Here is a 19,717-nt window from a genome sequence, read left to right as displayed (position 1 = left end):
AAACTGGAGTACTAAAAGTTTGGCTCAGATGTTGTACTGCTAAAATAAACTAAGAGCAACTTTTCCCCATTCAAAGAAAACAAAATGGATGAAATGGAAAAAAAATTTCCTCAATGTTAAGATTTTTTTTTTTTTTTTTTTGGTGATACACGGGCCTCTCACTGCTGTGGCCTCTCCAGTTGCAGAGCACAGGCTCCAGACGCGCAGGCTCTGCGGCCATGGCTCACGGGCCCAGCCGCTCCGCGGCATGTGGGATCTTCCCAGACTGGGGCACGAACCCGCGTCCCCTGCATCAGCAGGCAGACTCCCAACTACTGCGCCACCAGGGAAGCCCTCAATGTTAAGATTTTAAATGCCAACCAATGCCAACCATAATAACGACCAATGATGCTCACTCAGTGGTGTAGCTTTAAAGGTCAAGATTCTTACATGTTCCTGGGTACGGTTTTATATTTCATATATATAATCCAGTCATATTTCTTACTGATAAAAAGTCATAAGAGTACCTATCAGTCTGAACAAGTTTTACAATAGCTGATTAATGGATTATTGCCCCAATGTGGAGAGAAAGAGCTAATTCTGGCTTTATTAACCTCACCAGACCATGTGAGATGAACGGAATGTGGGCTGAGAAAGATAGGGTATTTTAGCTCATCTCGTTTATTCTCATTTTTTCTCTCTTCTCTAGAGATATCACCATTAATTTTATTTTACTGTCTCTTACTTGAGCCAAATTTTGCTCTGTTACTGAATTTAAAAGAATCTTATTGAACACCCACTCCAAGATAAAGAAGTGAATTTGCCCAGGGTTACACCCCAACTTAACAACAAAATAGGAATTAAGACTCACGCCACCTTAGTTCTAGCCCTATACTCCAACTATAAGGTGATTACTGTGGTTGCATGTATGTGTACTTGAGCCCAATGCATTATTTAGATTGCTCTGGACTTAATGAGAAAAATTGTTTTTAAATCTAATTTTCAAAAATCAAATCATATTTATAACCTATAATCAGTATAAAATTTAAGATATGCTACTAATGAAAACTGCTAAGCACAAATTTTGAACTCAAATATTATCTCTCTTCAAAATTCAGTATCTGACCTTTTGCAAAAACAAATCTTGGTAAAATGGTCCCTCTCTCTCTCTCTCTCTCACACACACACACACACACACACACACACACACACACACACACACACACACAAGTAACATGGACATTTGGCAGTATAATGCCAGAAACTGCAATTTCTTAAGCACTTGGCAACTAGAAAGCCTTTGATAACTGTCTGTCAAATGAACAAATGACTAGGAGACTCTGGAGATGAGCCATATAAATATACTGTTTCTTTGAAAACCTAAGGGGTATTTCTAGTTAGTGTCAGTCTCTCCTACTAAAATACCAATGCTAATGAAGACATTAGGCAAGATTTTAAAACTAACAATATGGAAAAAAAGACCTAACAAAGATTTGTCAAAATATTAGAGGCATGTCTACTAAAAATAGGGTCAATAAAATTGGATTAAGAAACAGGATTGGTGACCCACTCATACTGTGCTAATTACCAAAAACAGAGGAAAATGATTAGCATTAATAAAAGATACTGGTATAGCATATTACACATTGAGAGGTCAAATTTTAGGCAGGAAGGGCCCTGGCAGCATTATATACTGGTACTAGAAATTTTTAATCACATATTAGGAATTACTATTATTAATTAATGGCTTACAAACAGAAAAAGGCAGAATATTCCTTTCAAAAGGTGCTTTGTTTTTCCCCTCCGTAGAGACCTCCTACTATTTTACTCAATTTTTTGGTCACATCTGAGATGACCAGAACCTAGCCCAACTTTATCTATCTCCTATAATATTTCCTATTACTTTCAACCAAAACTAGTCACGTTAGTTTCCTTACTGAATCCTCATACTACTCTGAATGCCTCTTGTTTAAAACATATTCATCTGTCTCTCAGTAACTTGCTGTTCCCCTGACCTAGATAATATGACTCCTTCCTTACTGACCTGTATTTTATCTATTCTACAACATCAAGCTGAAATTCTACTGGTAGGCTTTCAGGATGACTCTAGCTAGCAACCATTTTGTATAAATTTACTTTAATGATCAAAAGAACAAACTCTGACTTTATAGTTATACTCAATACATATTTCATTCGTCATATAAGTATTTGTTAGGTGATTATTTCATGTGTTTTTATACAGATCACAAATCTAATAAATTGTGTTAGTAACATATTTATATTTACGAAGACTTTTTATTGAAACTGGAAAAAACTTAAAGAACGTGGAGGACGTTCATTTCTGATAAAATGGTAAAAGGTACTATTTGTACCAACCCTTCAACTAAAAAATTTTTAATGCTCAAGAAAGTATAAAAAATCATTTTAAAAGCACTGAATGTCAGATGAGAGGAAAAAGAACTGCCAGGCCAACACCATGTGAGATTGTAACAGGGTCTGGCCATCACATGGATTTGCTTTATGATTATGCATTACTAGATGGTACAGCAAACTAAAGCCAGTAATTTAATTTAATGTGTCTCCAGACTGGTAGATACCTGGAATAAACAAGTACAAATTTTCTCTGAAAAAGGCACTTCACAAGATTAATCCTCGAGAATAACATTTTAAAGGCAACAGCAGAAAATGGTCGATAATAATTACAAACATAATGACATAAGGAACCACAAATGAAAAAAGAAAGCAAGAACATATCCATAAAGGTCACATGATGTAACAATTATCAGACACATAACATAAAAAAATTATGCTTACTACATTCAAAGATATAAAAGACAACTTTGAAAATATCAACAGGGAATTAGAAACTATAGAAAGTAACATAGAAAATTAGAAGAAGAAATTAAAAATAACAGATTACAAATTCAATGGTGGAGAAATGAAGCAGCTGTATAATCCTCCTATAGATAATCTATAATCCTCCTTATAGATACAGATATAATCCTCCTATAGATTTAAAAAAAGGATTTTAAGAGATTGGAAATCATCCAAAAGCAGTCCTTCTGGAAACTGTGTATCTCTGGGCTTAATTTCAGGAAACAAGAAAGGGAAGCGGAAGGGAAGGGGAAAGGGGAGACAAGAAAAGGAAAATGAATACAGGAAAGCATGACCCATATTCAGCAAAAAAAGTCAACAGAAACTGAATTCAAGTGGGCACAGGTGTGTAAGACTTTGTAATTAAGAATTTCAAAACAGTTATTATAAATATGTTCAAAAAGTAAAGGAACATATACACAAGAATTAAAGGGAAATATGGTAACAGTGAATGAACAATATAGGGAATCTCAACAGAGAAATGAAGGTAAAATATACACATTTTTTCAGATAACCAAAAACAGAGAATTCATTGCCAGCAGATCTGTACTATTAGAAGGCTAAAGAAACTTATTCGGGCTGAAGGAAAATGACTAAATATGGCAACAAAGATTTATAAAAAGAAATGAGGAGGTCTGGAAATTATAATATGTGAGTAAATATAAAATACAGAGTATATACATGTATGCATAAATATATACACAGTGTGTGTGCCTATATACGTATAAATATATGTTCACATATTATTTTCTCCTAATTTCTTTAAAAGACAGATTTTAAAGCAGTAAATATAACACTTATAACAATACGCATCAAGAGTATTGATGGCTTTATAATGCCTACAGAGTTTTACATATATACAACCACAGCACTAAGATTGGTGAGAGGTATATAAACATATCAATAGACAGGGTTAAGTTAAAGATGCATTCTGTTATTCCTAGAGTAACAATTTTAAAAAACACAGAGACTTATGGCTAGAAAGCCAATAGAGAAAATAAAATGTCTTCTACTAAAACAAGAGAGGCAAGGAAGAAGTAACAGAGGAATAAAAACAAAAATAAAGAAAGACAAAATAGAAAATAGCAACATAGCAGACCTAAACACAAACATATCAATGATTACATTAAGTGTAAATGCCAAAACACTTCAACAAACAGGTTGAGGTTGTCAGATGGATTAAAGAAAACTATAGGCTGTCTACAGAAGATGCAAATCTACAAATTTAAGTTAAAGAATAGAAGGAAAATTAGGATAATTAAGCTGAAACAGCTATGTTATCGATGAAACAAATTTCAACACAAGGAATGTCATTAAAGACAAAAAAGGACACTCTATATGATAAAAGAATCAATAAATACAGAAGATATAACATTTGTAAATATAAAACACATTTAATAAGAGAAATTCAAAATACTTGAAGCAAAAACTGGCAAAATTAATGAGAGATAGAAAAGCTCACAATCATAAAGATTTTAACACATTTCTCTTAGTAACTGATGGAATAAAAAGAACATGGAAGATCTGAATGAAGCTACCAGCCACCTTACCTGACTGACATTTATAAAACTTTATACCCAACAACTGCAGAATACACTCTGCTTTTCATATGCCACAGAACATTCATTAAGAGACCACATGCTAGGCAATTAAACAAATCCCAATAAGATAAAAATCTTACCAAGTATATTCTCAGACCAGAACAGAATTAAAACAACAACAACAAAACATCTAGAACAGCTCCAAACACAGTTGGCCCTCTGTATCCACGGGTTCTATATCCACTGGTTCCACATTTACAGGTTCTGAATCCATGGATTCAACTAACCACAGGTCAAAAAAAATTCCAACAAGTTCCAAAAAGCAAAACTTGAATTTGCCACATGCACACAACTATTTACATATCATTTATACTGTATTTACAACTATTTACATAGCATTTACATTGTATTAGATATTATAGGTAATCTAGAGATGATCTGATTAAAATATGTGGGAAGGATATAGGTTATATGCAAACACTATGCAATTTTACATTAGGGACTTATCCTTGGTGGGGCAGGGAGCGTGGGGTGGGGTGCCTGGAACCAGTCCTCCAAAGATACCAAGGGATGACTGTATCTGGAAGTAAATGACTCATATTTGACTAGACTTTGAGTAAAAGAAGTCACAAATTTAAAAATGTTTTGAACTGGGCTTCCCTGGTGGCGCAGTGGTTGTCTGCCTGCCAATGCAGGGGACATGGGTTTGAGCCCTGGTCTGGGAAGATCCCACATGCCGCGGAGGAACTAGGCTTGTGAGCCACAACTACTGAGCCTGCGCATCTGGAGCCTGTGCTCCACAACAAGAGAGGCCGTGATAGTGAGAGGCCCGTGCAACGCGATGAAGAGTGGCCCCCGCTTGCCGCAACTAGAGAAAGCCCTTGCACAGAAACGAAGACCCAACACAGCCAAAAATAAATAAATAAATATTTTTTAAAAAAAAATGTTTTGAACTGAATAAGAAAAAAAACACATTCAGATTTTTGAGATGTAACTAAAGCAATGCTAGAGCAATAAAACCAAAAGCTGTTTCTCTGAAAAGATATAATGAAATCAAAAAATCTCTAAACAGAATAATCAAGGGAAAGAAACTAACCAGAGGGGAAAAAAAGAGAATACAAAATACCTGTATTAGGAATGAAAAAGAGGATATAACAACATATTTCTAGATTAAGAAGTTAACACCTTAGGTCAATAAATCCAATTACACAAATTACTTAAGAGATACAAATTGCCCAAACTAACACCAAGAAGAAATGAAAATCTGAACAGCTTTGTATCTACCCAAGAAAATGATGTAGATGAAAAGCTCTGAGAAAAAGAAAAACCCATACCTAGATGGCTTCACTGGTGAATTTTAGCAAACATACACAATAGGAATAATACCATTACTGTAAAAGTCTACAAAAAAAGAATTTACAAGCTCTTTCAGGAAATGGAGGAGGAAATAACTGTAAATCTATATGAGGCTAGCATTACCCTGATACCAAGACCAGCTAAAAACATCAAACAAAGAGAACTACACACCAATATTTCTCACAAGTATAGAGGCAATAATTCTAAATTTTAGCGTATCAAATCCAATAATTTATACAAAGAGCAATAATTCATAACAAAATAGAATTTATTCATGGAATGCAAAGTTGGTTTATCTGAAAATAAATAAGTGCAATTCATCACATTAACAGAGTAACAGAAAAACTATGGTATTTCAATAGATAAAGAGCGTTTGACAGAATGCAAAATGCATTCTTGGTTTAAAAAAGAACTCTCAGCAATTAGAAGAGAACTTTCTCAGCCTGACAAAGGGCATCAACAAAAATCCACAGCAATATCGTACTCAATGGTGAAAAACTGAATGGTTTTCACCTAAGAACAGGAAGAAAGCAACTCTCTTTCACAACTTTTACTCAACACTGGACTGAAAATTCTAGCTAGTGTAATAAATTATTACAGGGAGAAAAAGGCATAGAGATTGAAGAGGAGGTAGTAAAACTGTCCTTATTTACAGATGACATGATTGTGTACATAGAAAAACCCTATGATATCTACAGTAAGCTATTATAATTAATAAGTGAATTTAACAAAATAGTAGGGTGCAAGATTAGAAACAACGTCAAGATCAAACAAGATAAGGAAAACACTCTTGAAATAAATTTTGGTTTTCATCATAAGAAAAAAAATTAGGTAATCATGTATGATGATGGATGTTAACTAGACTTATTGTGGTGATCACTTTGTAATATAAACAAATATTGAGTCATTAGGTTGTACACCTGAAACTAATATAATGTTCTACATCAATTATATTCAATTAAAAAAAGAACACCTAAATAAGCAAGAAATATAACAAATTCATGGACTGGACAATTCAATATTAAGATGTTAATTTTCCCCAAATGATTTATATATTTAATGCAATTCCAATCAAGCACTAGTAGACTTTTGTAGAAATTAGCAAAACAAAAAAATTTATATAAAATGTAAACAACCTAGAATAACCAAAGTAATTTTAAAAAGAAAAAACAAGTTGAAGAATTTAGACTACATGATTTTACGGCTTATATGGTATAATATTTAGTATGGCAATAGTGTGGTATTGATAAAAGAACAGACATACAGATGAATGGAACAGAACAGTATGTCCTGAAATAGAACTAAAAATATACATTCAACTAATGATCAAACAAGGTGCTTAGGCCAATTCATTGGGTAAAGAAGTCTTTTCAACAAATGGTGCCGAAACAACAGATTATCCATATAGAAAAAAATTAACAATTGCCCTTTACTGCACATCATACAAATATTAGCTTGAAATAATCCACAGATCTAAATGTAAGAGCTAAAACTATAAAATTTCTAGAAGATAAAGGAGAAAAATCTTTGCAAGCTTGGTAAGGGTAAAGATTCCTTAGAACCAAGAAGAAAAAAATATCATAAAAGAAATAATTTATAAATTAGACTTTATCAAAGTTTTAAGCTTTTGCTTTTCAAAAGCCATCCTTAAAAAAAAAAAAGCCAAGACACAGAAGGGAAAAAAATATTGTTAATACACATTTGAGAAAAGACTGAGAATATTTAACACATGCTTTTATTCAATAAGAGAACCTAAAAAAGGACCAGAAAAACCTTCCAGATACTTCACAGAAAACACAAATGACCAATAAGAACACAAAATGAGGGCTTCCCTGGTGGCGCAGTGGTTGAGAGTCCGCCTGCCGATGCAGGGACACGGGTTTGTGCCCCGGTCTGGGAAGATCCCACGTGCTGTGGAGCGGCTGGGCCCATGAGCCATGGCCCCTGAGCCTGCGCGGCCGGAGCCTCTGCTCCACAGCAGGAGAGGCCACAGCAGTGAGAGGCCCGTGTACCGCAAAAAAAAAAAAGAACACAAAATGATACTAAAACTATTGGTTTTCAAAGAAATGTAAATTAAAATCACAACAATACACCACCATACACTCACTACAACAGCTAAAATGAAAAAGACTGATAATATTGAGTCTGGGAAAACCCAAGACAGTGAAGATATAAACTCAATCCCAGCTGATTCAATGCAATCCTAATCAAAAATCGAATACAGGTGAGTATGTATGTGCACATGTGTGCAATGACGTTAAAAAGATAATTTCAAATTTATGTGAAAATGCAAAGGACAAAAATTAGCTAAAACTACCTTAAAAAACAGAAGGTAGGAGAAAAAGTTCTACCAGATACCAAGATTTATAAAGCTAAGAACAAAGCCAGAGGTATCATGCTCCCCGCCTTCAGACTATAATATAAAGCTACAATAATCAAAATAGTATGGTACTGGCACAAAAATAAGACACCTAGCTCAATGGAACAGAATAGAGAGCCCAGAAATAAACCCATGCACCTATGGTCAATTAATCTACAACAGGGAAGCAAGAATATACAAGGGAGGGCTTCCCTGGTGGTGCAGTGGTTGAGAGTCCGCCTGCCGACGCGGGGGACGCGGGTTCGTGCCCTGGTCCGGGAAGATCCCACATGCCGCAGAGCGGCTAGGTCCATGAGCCATGGCCACTGAGCCTGCGCATCCGGACCCTGTGCTCCGCAACGGGAGAGGCCACAACAGTGAGAGGCCTGCATACCGCAACAACAACAAAAATAAGAATATACAAGGGAGAAAAGACAGTCTGTTTAATTAAGTGGTGCTGAGAAAACTGGATGGCTACATATAAAAGAATGATTATAACATTTCCTCAAACCATATACAAAGATAAACTCAGAATGGATTAAGGACCTAAATGTAAGACCAGAAAACATAAAATTCCTAGAAAACAGGCAGAACACTCTGACATAAGGCATAGGAATATTTTTTTTAGATATGCCTACTAAGGCAAAGGAAATAAATGAAAAAATAAGTGAATGGGACCTAATTAAACCTAAGAGCTTTTGCACCGCCAAGGGAAACCACTGACAAAACAAAAAGACTACCTACTGAGTGGGAGAAAATCATTTGCAAATGATGTGACTGATAAGGGATTAATATCCAAAATTTATAAACAGCTCATACAACTCAACATGAAGAAAACAAACAACCCAACTAAAAAATGGGCAGAAGAGCGCTTCCCTGGTGGCACAGTGGTTGAGAGCCTGCCTGCTGATGCAGGGGACACGGATTCGTGCCCTGGTCTGGGAAGATCCCACATGCCATGGAGTAGCTAGGCCCGTGAGCCATGGACACTGAGCCTGCGCGTCCAGAGCCTGTGCTCTGCAATGGGAGAGGCCACAACAGTGAGAGGCCCACGTACCGCAAAAAATAAATAAATAAATAAATAAATAAATGGGCAGAAGACCTAAATAGACATTTTTCCAAAGAAGACAGAGATGGCCAACAGACACATGAAAAAATGCTCAACACAGCTAATTATCAGAGAACTGCAAACCAAAACTACAGTGAGGTATCACCTCACTCCAGTCAGAATGGCTAAAAGTCAAAAATAATAAATGCTGGAGAGAGTGGAGAAAAAGGAAACCTCCTACGCTGTTGGTGGGAATGTAAATTGGTAGAGCCACTATGGAGAACAGTATGGAGGTTCCTTAAAAAACTAAAAATAGAGTTACCATGTGATCCTGCAATTCCACTCCTGGGCATATATCTGGAAAAGACGAAAACTAATTCTAAAAGCTATATGCACCCCAATGTTCACTAAAGCACTATTTACAATAGCCAAGACATGGAAGCAAACTAAATGTCCACTGACAGATGAATGGATGAAGAAGATGTGGTATATACATATATACACAATGAAATATTACTCATCCATTAAAAAGGAATTAAATATTGCCACTTGCAGCAACATAAATGGACCTAGAGAATATCATAGTAAGTGAAGTCAGAGAAAGACAAATACTGTATGATATCACTTACATGTGGAATCTAAAAAAAACAAACTAGTGAGTATAACAAAAAAACAGACTCACACATACAGAGAACAAACTAGTGGTTACCAGTGGAGTGAGAGAAGGTGGGAGGGGCAAAATACGCATAAGGGATTAAGAGATACAAACTACTATGTATAAAATAAATAAGCAACAAGGATATATTGTACAGCACAGGGAAATATAGCCATTATTATGTAATAAATTTAAATGAAGTATAATCTGTAAAAATACTGAATCACTATGCTATATACCTGAAACTAATATAATATTGTAAACCCACTATACTTCAATTAAAAAAAATTCATAAAGCTATAGTAAATAAAAATATTAATGTGGTCTGCAGACTATATAAAAAGGCAAAAATTGATTATATGTAAAGTCAAAATAGTGACTACTTCATGGGTGTTGGGGCCTAGGAGTGAGAGAACATTACATTCTGGGAGTGAAACACTAGTGGAGGCTTTTGTAAGACTAACAATATTGTATTTCTCAACTTTCTTGTGGTTATGTATGTATTTATGTTTTATGCTTTGTTTTCTATGTGTATAATTTACAAAGAAAATAACGGGAAAATTCTAAGAAAAATCTGAATAAAAATGTTGTAAAAAATAACAGCTTAGAGATATTTAAAATGTTAACTATGTTGATAACTTTTAAAATATATATAGTTCTCAAATTTTCCATAAAGAATAGGAATCCTTTTAATAATCAGAAAAATATTTATTAAAAATTGCATATCATCTTTCCAGACTTAAAACTTCATTACTTTAGAATAAGTAGGTTAAGAATCAATCAGAATACTGATTTGGAAATCAGAATATGATTTCCTATCAGAATATGATTAGGAAAATTCCTAAATCATAAAATACTTATCGTATTGCTTTAAACTCATAAGGTAACTCAGCCTAGCCTAATCTGATGAAAGACTACTGCAGGATCTAAATTATGCATGAGTTATTTCAAAATAATTTGTTCTTTTAAAATAACAAGACATGTAATTTAGCATACATTAGATGATATTTTTGGTTTCCTATGTCTTCATGGGTCTACTTTAATACAACCATGCCTAAATTTGATAAAATTCCTAGTGAAGAATTATGACAGCTTAACTGAACGGTAGAACTTCTTGTTTTTACCTATAAAAACCTGATCTTCACTGTGTTTGTATCATTATTTTGATTAGAGCAGGGTCAAAAAGTGGGCTGTAATCAGGCCAGATTACAGCTGCTAAATATGACAAGGAAGCATTTAAGCGTGTTTAGGAAAAGTACTCTACTTAGTTTACTAATGTAGATCCAGTACCGGGTACAGTGTCTGGTTCAAAGAAAGTACTCAAAAACTTCCTGAATGAATACAGATGAGAAAATATGGGGTCAGACTGAAATAAATATATATGACTAGGCATGGTATCAGAACTGATAAAATTTAAGGTGGGAACTTAAAAACTACTTGGATTTTACATTTACAAATCATTTGGCACCAAGCTGTTGGAATACACACATTCTATTGTATTTCCTTTGCTCTACTATTTTATTCTTAAAACAAAACAAAATCCTATTGATGTTCTTAACTGTTCAAAAGATATACATTGCTTTCCATCTGTTTTGGAAATTCTTCTAAATGAGTTTTCTTCGCTATTCTTTCCCCACAATGATGATGGTAATAATGATATGCTCCATTTCCAATAATATTAACAAAAATTCAATAAGAGGATTCTCTCAAGGAGGTCTCAATTGCAATGTGGTCTTTTAATCCAATATTTTATTCATAAGTAACAAAAAAATAGATTTGATTATTTACTGTTTGCTAAGTTTACAGTACTAAAAAAAAGTTTACAAATGAAAGCTTTGTGAAAAATAAAATGTGCTTAAAAGTATGATATTGTCAAAGTTTTTATGTGACAATATGCTTAAAGAAAAACAACAGTAGTGTAAAAATAAATTTAATATAACAAAATCCTTATATGGTTTATGGTTCTCTAAGTGCTTTCACATACATCATTTCATTTGCTTCTCACTATAGTTATGTAGATTACCACTTCACAGATGAAGAAATGAAGGCTTACATACATTAATGTCATTTGTCTAAAAGTTCAAAAGTAGCAGTCTGGATGTAACCCCATGTTTTCATTTCCTCAAATGTGTTACTCATATATAACATGGAAACATTCACAACTTACATGATTTTCAAATGTGGATTTTTATTGCAATTTTCTCATTCATCTAACCCCTCTAGTTTCCTCTGAATCTGCTGCATCTATTTTAAACTAATTTTCTCCCTTTTTTCCTAATACCTCTTTAAATCTGTATATTTTTAAGTCTTTACTAACTCAAGTCCACTTCAAATTTTGTTCTCAACTAGCCATTCAAATTTCTTACTAAATCCCTGAACAGTAATATATAAATTTTAGCAGGTGAGAAACTGTAGTTAAATGTGCTATAAAGAATAAACACAAAACTGTGAACTTAAAGTCATTTTCTCATTTATTTGTAGAAATGACCACAATGATTACCTGTGTCCGAGAAGTCGATTTTCCTTTGGTATCAGTAGAAAATTTGCCTTTATTACTAATACGTGCTGCCTGTTCTTTACAGAAATTTATATGTCTATCAGCTGCATTTTCATTAAATCTCCTCTGGCAATATGGACACTGAATATAGTCTAAAACAGAAAAAAGAAACAGATTAGTAACATAATACTTGAAATGGGACATAAAGAGCTATAAGTTAGTAACTCAAGACATATAACATAAATAACAACTGCTAAGCAAAAACTCTCACTTTCTTATAACCACCCAACCTGACTTATCTAAACTTAGTAAAGACATTTAAGAAAAGAAGTATGCTAGTATACGATAAACTACAATTTTCTCCCAGCTTAGAATCAAATTTGAGGGAAAAAAAAGATAAATCGTCCCTACATAAAAATGAATAAGTAAAGGAAAAATGTTAATTATTTTTTGCTTCTATATTACCATATGTTTTCATCACAAATATATATTTTCATAAGGTAGACTAGGTTAAGTAGTTAATAACACATTACATTAAATAAAAATTTACATAAAATAAAAATTTTTAATTTGGGCTCCTCTGTTAAAATCTTTAATTTCAATTAGAGGAAAGCTGTCAAGAAATAATTTAATAGACTTTATACAGTTTTATTTTCTCTTAGAGATCCCAACAGATGGAATAATAAAAATATATCTCCTAACATAATTAATTCAAATTTAAGAAACAGCAAATGTTGCAGATTATATATTCTCCCCAAATGCAATATATAGTACAAACAAAACTTCTCACAAAATAAATCTTAAAGTTATCCCAGAAAGAACCAAATTTTATAGCACTGTGAAAGATTTCAACTCTATAAGATACAGAGAAGAAATAAATATAACAACTTAGCAGTGTCAAAAAAATCTCAATTTATTTCAATAGGTTTACTTTTTGAGATGGAGTTTTTTGCCCTTTAGAATTTACACTCATCTGAATCTCAGAAATTTGTCCGGCTAACTAGTGAAATAGGTCTAAAATCTCTAATAACAAAGAAGTTGTTCTGTCAGGACTAAGAGATCAAAAAATTTCTGAAGTCCAAATTATCCTGAAGAACTGCCCCCCGCCCCCGCTCTGACTTAACATAAACATGGGAAATATAACTGTGTTGAATAAGATGCAATATACCAATACCTTTAAAACAAAGAGAGAATTCAACTTCATGGGGGAAATTAAGGTAGAAATAGAAGAGATGCAAACCCAAATGGAACATTCCAGAAATACAGCATTAAAGTTAATTACTAAGACTCAAACAGGAGTTGGCAAACAAGGGCCCATGGGCCAAATCCAGCCTGCCTGGTGCATGTTTCTGGAACACTGCCACATTCATTCATTTACATATTTTCTGTGGCTGATTTCTTGCAACAGTGGCAGAGTTGAGGAGTTGAAACAGACCTTATGGACTGCATAACCTAAGATATTAACTATTGGTCCTTTATAGAAATTGTTTATCAACCTCTCCTTATAAAGATCATACCTAACTTTCTCTTTACTAAGAAATTAATCCCAACTTAGAATACTAACACAATTTTAATGCAGCTAACTTGTTATATTAAAATAACTACCTCTTGAGGCTACTCCATTAACCATTGTCAAAATGTCAATGGTCCTATTTTAAATCTTTCATCATCTCAATTATCTCATATGTTGCTGCCAGCATCTTGCCTTGCTTTTGGGAACAATAAACAAGAAACTTTTAACCACCCAATGAAGAAAACATAAAAATACATGAATTTAGGGCATAATCTAGGTATATCCATCTATATGGTGGTTACCCCACTAGAATAATACATTTTTAGAAACAAAATTATGATTTTTTTTCGCTTCCCAGATTAGAAGATACCAAAGAACCAGGCAACACAATTATTTGAATCTTACTGAATGACTACATTTCAATAGACATTATGCATGATTAAAATATTTCCTGGAGGGGCTTCCCTGGTGGCGCAGTGGTTGAGAGTCCACCTGCCTATGCAGGGGACACGGGTTCGTGCCCCGGTCCGGGAAGATCCCACATGCCACGGAGCGCCTGGGCCCGTGAGCCATGGCCGCTGAGCCTGCGCCTCCGGAGCCTGTGCTCCACAACGGGAGAGGCCACAACAGTGAGAGGCCCGCGTATCGAAAAAAAAAAAAAAAAAAAAAAAAATTTCCTGCAATAAACATTTAATAGTTACTACCATAATTTTTAAATGATATTAAATGCTTTATAAAGTATTGAGATAAAAAGATAATGCGTTTCTATGTCCAACACTGATGTGTCTTTATAAGCCTAAATGCCTGGATTGTCACCATTATTTTGTAGGAAAACTTTAAAGATCATGCTTCATTAGGTTCAATTATTACAAGTTTAATATCTTAAAATTTATAAGAAATCTATCAATACTATCGATATTTCTTTCCCACATGAACAATTTCTGTCAACAATATGACATATACCAGGATCATAAGAAGGTGGAGGAGGGGGAGGAAGTTTGCCACCCTCTTTAAGGGCCTGACCAAGGCCTTTAGCTGCTCTTATGGTGGCTATGAACTCTTCATGCTTCCTCCTCCAATTAGATGGCTTCTTTGGTGGTTCGGGCTGCAAACAAATTAAAAAAACAAACAAAAAACAGTTTCAAAACAATTTTCAATAAATTAAAATAAAACTCAAGAAAACACCATATTATTTTAAATGTTCCCTCATCAGGAGTCCTTAAATGATCTCCCTCCCAAATTTATAATTTTGAAAAGAAATTTTAGGCAACTAAATTATATGCAATTTTTAAAATACAATTTTAATTGTGACAGACACTGCTAAATTGCCTCCTATAGGTGTTACAAACACTTAAGCCACCACTAAGAGTGTATTTCCTTATTTTCCCATAGTTTCTCCAACGTAGTATGATACTAAACTTCTGGTTTTTTAACTGATTAGAGAGGTGAAAAATAGTTCTCTCTGTGGTTTTAACTGCTTTTTTTCCTATAATGAGAGCAAACATCTTTTCATATCATAAAGAATCACTTGTATTGTCTTTTCTGTGAACTGTTTATAAGCCTGGTCAACGTATGTATTGGGTTATTGGCTTTTTTTTTTTTTTAACAATTTCTAGTAATTCTTTATAGGAGACTAGCCCCACCCCTCCCCCCACAATACATCTCTTTTAACCTTGTTTAAGGGTCTTCCGATATGCAGAATTATTTTTAAATGTAGTTTAACTTACTTTTCCTTTTATAGTCTCCAGATTTGCATTCAGTTAGCAAGGCCCAACCTCACACCAAGGTAAAATAAAAATTTTCCATGTTTCTACCTAGAACCATTCTTAAATTGTTTATTCATTTGGAATTTATCCTGATTTATGACATATGGACTCTACTTTGTTTTTTTAACATGGCTATGTGGTTATCTCACCATCCTTTATTAACTTTTCTCCCCAGTGAATTGAGAGAACACCTTTCTCATATTCTCTTTGGCATTTGGGTCTATTTCTGAATTCTCTGTTGTACTGTTCTGACTATGTGTGTCAGTACCTGTGTTTTAAATATTGAGATTTTATAATAATATTTTAATATCCACTAAGGTAAACCTACTTTATTCTGCTTTTCTTTCAATCTTTTCTGGTTATTCTTATACGTGTATTTTTCCATATGAACTTTAGATTCAGCTTGTCTATTTTTTTAAACTACATTTTAACCAGAAAAATTAAACATTACATTCATAAACAACTTAAGGAACTTAAGGACTCTATTTTGCTAAGTCTACCTATCCAAGAATGAGATATATTTCCATTTGAAGAAGTGTTCGTTTGTGTCTTTCAGTGGTTTTTTAAAGTAGTCTTTGTGGAAGTCTTGCACCTTCATTATTATAAGGTTTATTCCTAAATATCTTATATTTTGTGTTGTTCTTTTATAAGTGTCTTTTAATCATTTTTATATTTCAAGGAGTTGTTTGTTGAAGTATGAAACCTGATAATTTCTGTATATTAACATTACATCTCATTACTTCACTGATTTCTCTTATTGTTTGTAGTAATTTTTCAGTTGATCTCTTGGGTTTTCCAGGTATATCATCACCTAATAATGATAGTTTTACCCCCTCTTTTCCAATTCCTATGCAACTAATTTCTTGTTATTATTTAACTCTACTGACTAGCACTTACTGTATTGGTTGGAGCTTAATCTTGTTCCTGACTTTAATGGAACTACCTCTAAGTATCTTTCCATTAAACATAATGCTGGCTTGTGTGCTGCAAAGAAATTCATTTTGTCATAATATTGAAATATCTGATTATTCCTATTATGTCTTTGTTTTTCAAATCAAGAATATGTTGAGCCAACAAAGTCAAAAGACTGTTCTTTAAAAACACTTATAAGGCAAGACTAATCTAGAAAAAAAGAGAAAACAAAAATTACCAAGGAATGGAAAACAGTTCTTACAAACATGAGAAGGAAAAGAAGATATTATAAAAAAAACCTTATGGTAAATACATGGGACATTTAAGATGAAATGGATAATATCCTTGACAAACACCACAAAACAGATACCAGAAACAGAAAAATTATAATAGTCTTATATTTATTTATTTTTAATGAATCTATTATTTAAAAGACCCACAAAGAAAACTCCTGGCCCAGATGCCTTTACTGTTGAATACTTGCAGACATGTAAGGAAGAAACAGCACCAATCTTTTAAAAACTCTTTCAAAAACAGAAAACAAGAGAACAACCTCCCAACTAGTCCTATGACAGCAACAGAACTGATGAAAAGAAAAATCACAGGCCACTTTTCTCATGAATATAGATGCAAAAATCTTAACTAAATAAAAGCAGATTTAGATGTTTGAGATGACTGATTCTTTAGAGTTTCTTACTTTATAGTGAGATTTCTGATCACAACATTCATCTGCTCCACAGTGAATATTACTAATTTTTGCTGCTCTCATCCACCTTTTCTTCTCAAAGTATTATTATATATATTATTATATTAATGCTTAGCTAATGTTTTTTATTACCCATCATTGAATGAGTTAGGTTTTCCTGGTACAGCTATTTACAAGAGTTTCTGGGAGAAAAGAACAGCCCAGGGTAGCTTTCTAGGCTATACAAAACAGTTCTCTTCTCTGATGTACCAGATACAGATACAAATAAGGCCTCTGTGTGTGAACTCACCCAACACAACAAAGTAGCAGAGCCAGGGTTAAATCCAGGCGGTCTGAACCTTGAGCCAGCTTTCAAACCCACTATGCTATACCAAGATTTAATTAATTTATCTAAGCTAATTAAAGCTAATACAATCATACATCTGGCAGGTTACCAAGAGAAACTTTAAAAAATAATTTATGTACCTTATTCAAGCTTCTCCATCCTTCCCTTAAATATTCATAAACTGAAAAACAAAGATGAACTGACTTTTCTGTTATCAAAGGATTTTATTAGTAAGATTAATTGCCCCATAGGGAAATGTTTTCCTGTAACACTGGGAAAAGTTATTATCACTGAAAGTAGTTTGTTTCAAAAACCTATTTAAGTCAGGTACTCAAATTTTGACTATTACACTGAAATAATTCTTTAAAACTATGTCGGACAAAGCATTTATGTGATTTATTCTTAGCAAATAACATATCATGAAAGGTGGTATTAAGGAGAGATTAGCATAGGAGATTCATTGCTTTTAGTTAGAAAGAAGAAAATAAGCTGACAATGATCATATATGAACAACTGAGCAACGTATAAAACTTTTCCCCAGAAAGCATAATAAGATGATAAATGCTGACAAATCAATCAGTCAAGATAATATTTATTATGCTAAGATGTTTGTAACTAATAGCTTTCCTTTTGTATACCACAGGGATTACACTACTGGTAATAGTGTAACATATTGAGACATAAACCTAATTATAGCTGAAGTAATTAACGACTCACAATGAATGTATGAGGACTTCTCAGCTATTTCCAGCCTATAGCTAAGCAATTGGCTCTCCAATGCTACAAAAACCTCCCTGTAATAGTTGGACAGTACTTTGGCCTCCCTTTTGTCGAAATTCAAAATAAACAAGTTTCTGATCACTTCTAAACTGAGAACATGACACAGAATTCTGCTTATTCTTCAATCTTAGTATAAGAGACTATTATAATTTTTTCATTACACATAGCAGCAAGGTTCATACTGTTCACAAGGTCATATAATTACCCTAGGTTTAAGAGGTTTTACTGTTGGAATATCAGTTCCTTCAGCTCTTTGTCTGCTTGAATCAAACGTCTTCCGTTTTTTAGTGGCAGTTTTCTGGCAAATAGGTCCATGTTTTTTCTGTCAAGATGAGGAAATACAACATGTCATTTTCTTTTCTACAAAAAGACTATAAAACTTTAAATTGTCATTTGAGACCAGTTTAAAAACCTGAAAGATGAAATAAATAATAATCCATAAATAAGAAATGTTTTAGCTAAAATTGTTAAAAAAATATATGCAACGCATGTTACAAGTTATCTTTCTCACAACAAGAAAGTATTGATAAATACTCTCCCAAATTTTTTTTTAGTTATTTAATAGTCTCCTGGTTTTTACACTGCTAAGAATAAGGAAACTAATGTAAGGAAGTCAAAGCTATTGAAGTGGGAAAAAAGTTACCTTTATTACTAAATACTTGAAAATAGATACTAGAAAAAGGAATGTAAATGGAAAACACATTAGCATTAGGATTACAAAAGCTAACATAATAATAATAGTTGGGATTACTCAAGTTAACAAAATAGTAGTTTGTTAACACAGAATATAGGACAAGGTGGTCAGGTTTGTGTCCTTACTCCACTATCATCCCTTCCCCCTCTCTGGAACTCAAATTTTCCACCTTTTTTTTACCAAGGATTTTTCTTGTGCTACCTAGTGTCCCACTCCTACAATTTTTGGGTGGGGGGGATGGGGGTTTGTTGTTGCTGTTTTAATATGGCTGCCAGCTCATTCAGTCATTCATATATTCATTTTAAAGACATTATAATGGAAGCTCTCTTAACTGACCTCAAATTAACCTACTGGATAAATAGTAATTCTCCTTCCCCTAAATAAAACATGTTGACTAATAACATAGAGGATGCTAAATGCCCTTTTTTTCTTTTGTATTTTGATAAACAATGAACAAGTCAGAGCTGCTAAACTTTATCTGGGAAAATAGGAACCTCAGAACTGGCTGATTCAATGTTATGGAGCCTCTAATATTTTCAATACACACTGTTTTACATACTTGTTTTTGGAGATCATTCTGACAAACACAGTAACTGTAACTATTAGAATAAAATCTCTTAAATATTAAAAAAAAAAAAAAGGATGGCTAATGGGCGACTTTCTAGAGAATGTCTGTTCTCACATTGAGCTGTATATGTCAAAAGTATGTAGT

The 19,717-nt window shown here is 33.4% G+C and overlaps 1 protein-coding gene across 2 annotated transcripts in view; it reads right to left on the bottom strand.

The window, feature by feature from the left end:
• Positions 1-19,717, bottom strand: part of ZC2HC1A (zinc finger C2HC-type containing 1A) — a 62,420-nt gene that overhangs the window by 23,084 nt on the left and 19,619 nt on the right. For both annotated transcript variants that reach the window (XM_032610396.1, XM_032610398.1), the window contains exons 3-5: positions 18,517-18,633; positions 14,786-14,927; positions 12,313-12,461 (exon numbers count right to left, since the gene is read on the bottom strand). In XM_032610396.1, the coding sequence (XP_032466287.1) occupies positions 12,313-12,461; positions 14,786-14,927; positions 18,517-18,633 (408 nt within the window). The remainder of the gene's footprint in view (positions 1-12,312; positions 12,462-14,785; positions 14,928-18,516; positions 18,634-19,717) is intronic.

The sequence above is a fragment of the Phocoena sinus genome, chromosome 17 (assembly GCF_008692025.1).
Source record: "Phocoena sinus isolate mPhoSin1 chromosome 17, mPhoSin1.pri, whole genome shotgun sequence".
NCBI classification, from domain to species: Eukaryota; Metazoa; Chordata; class Mammalia; order Artiodactyla; family Phocoenidae; genus Phocoena; species Phocoena sinus.
The sequence above is the reverse complement of the archived record's forward strand: the minus strand, read 5'-3'. Positions and strand labels throughout refer to the sequence as shown.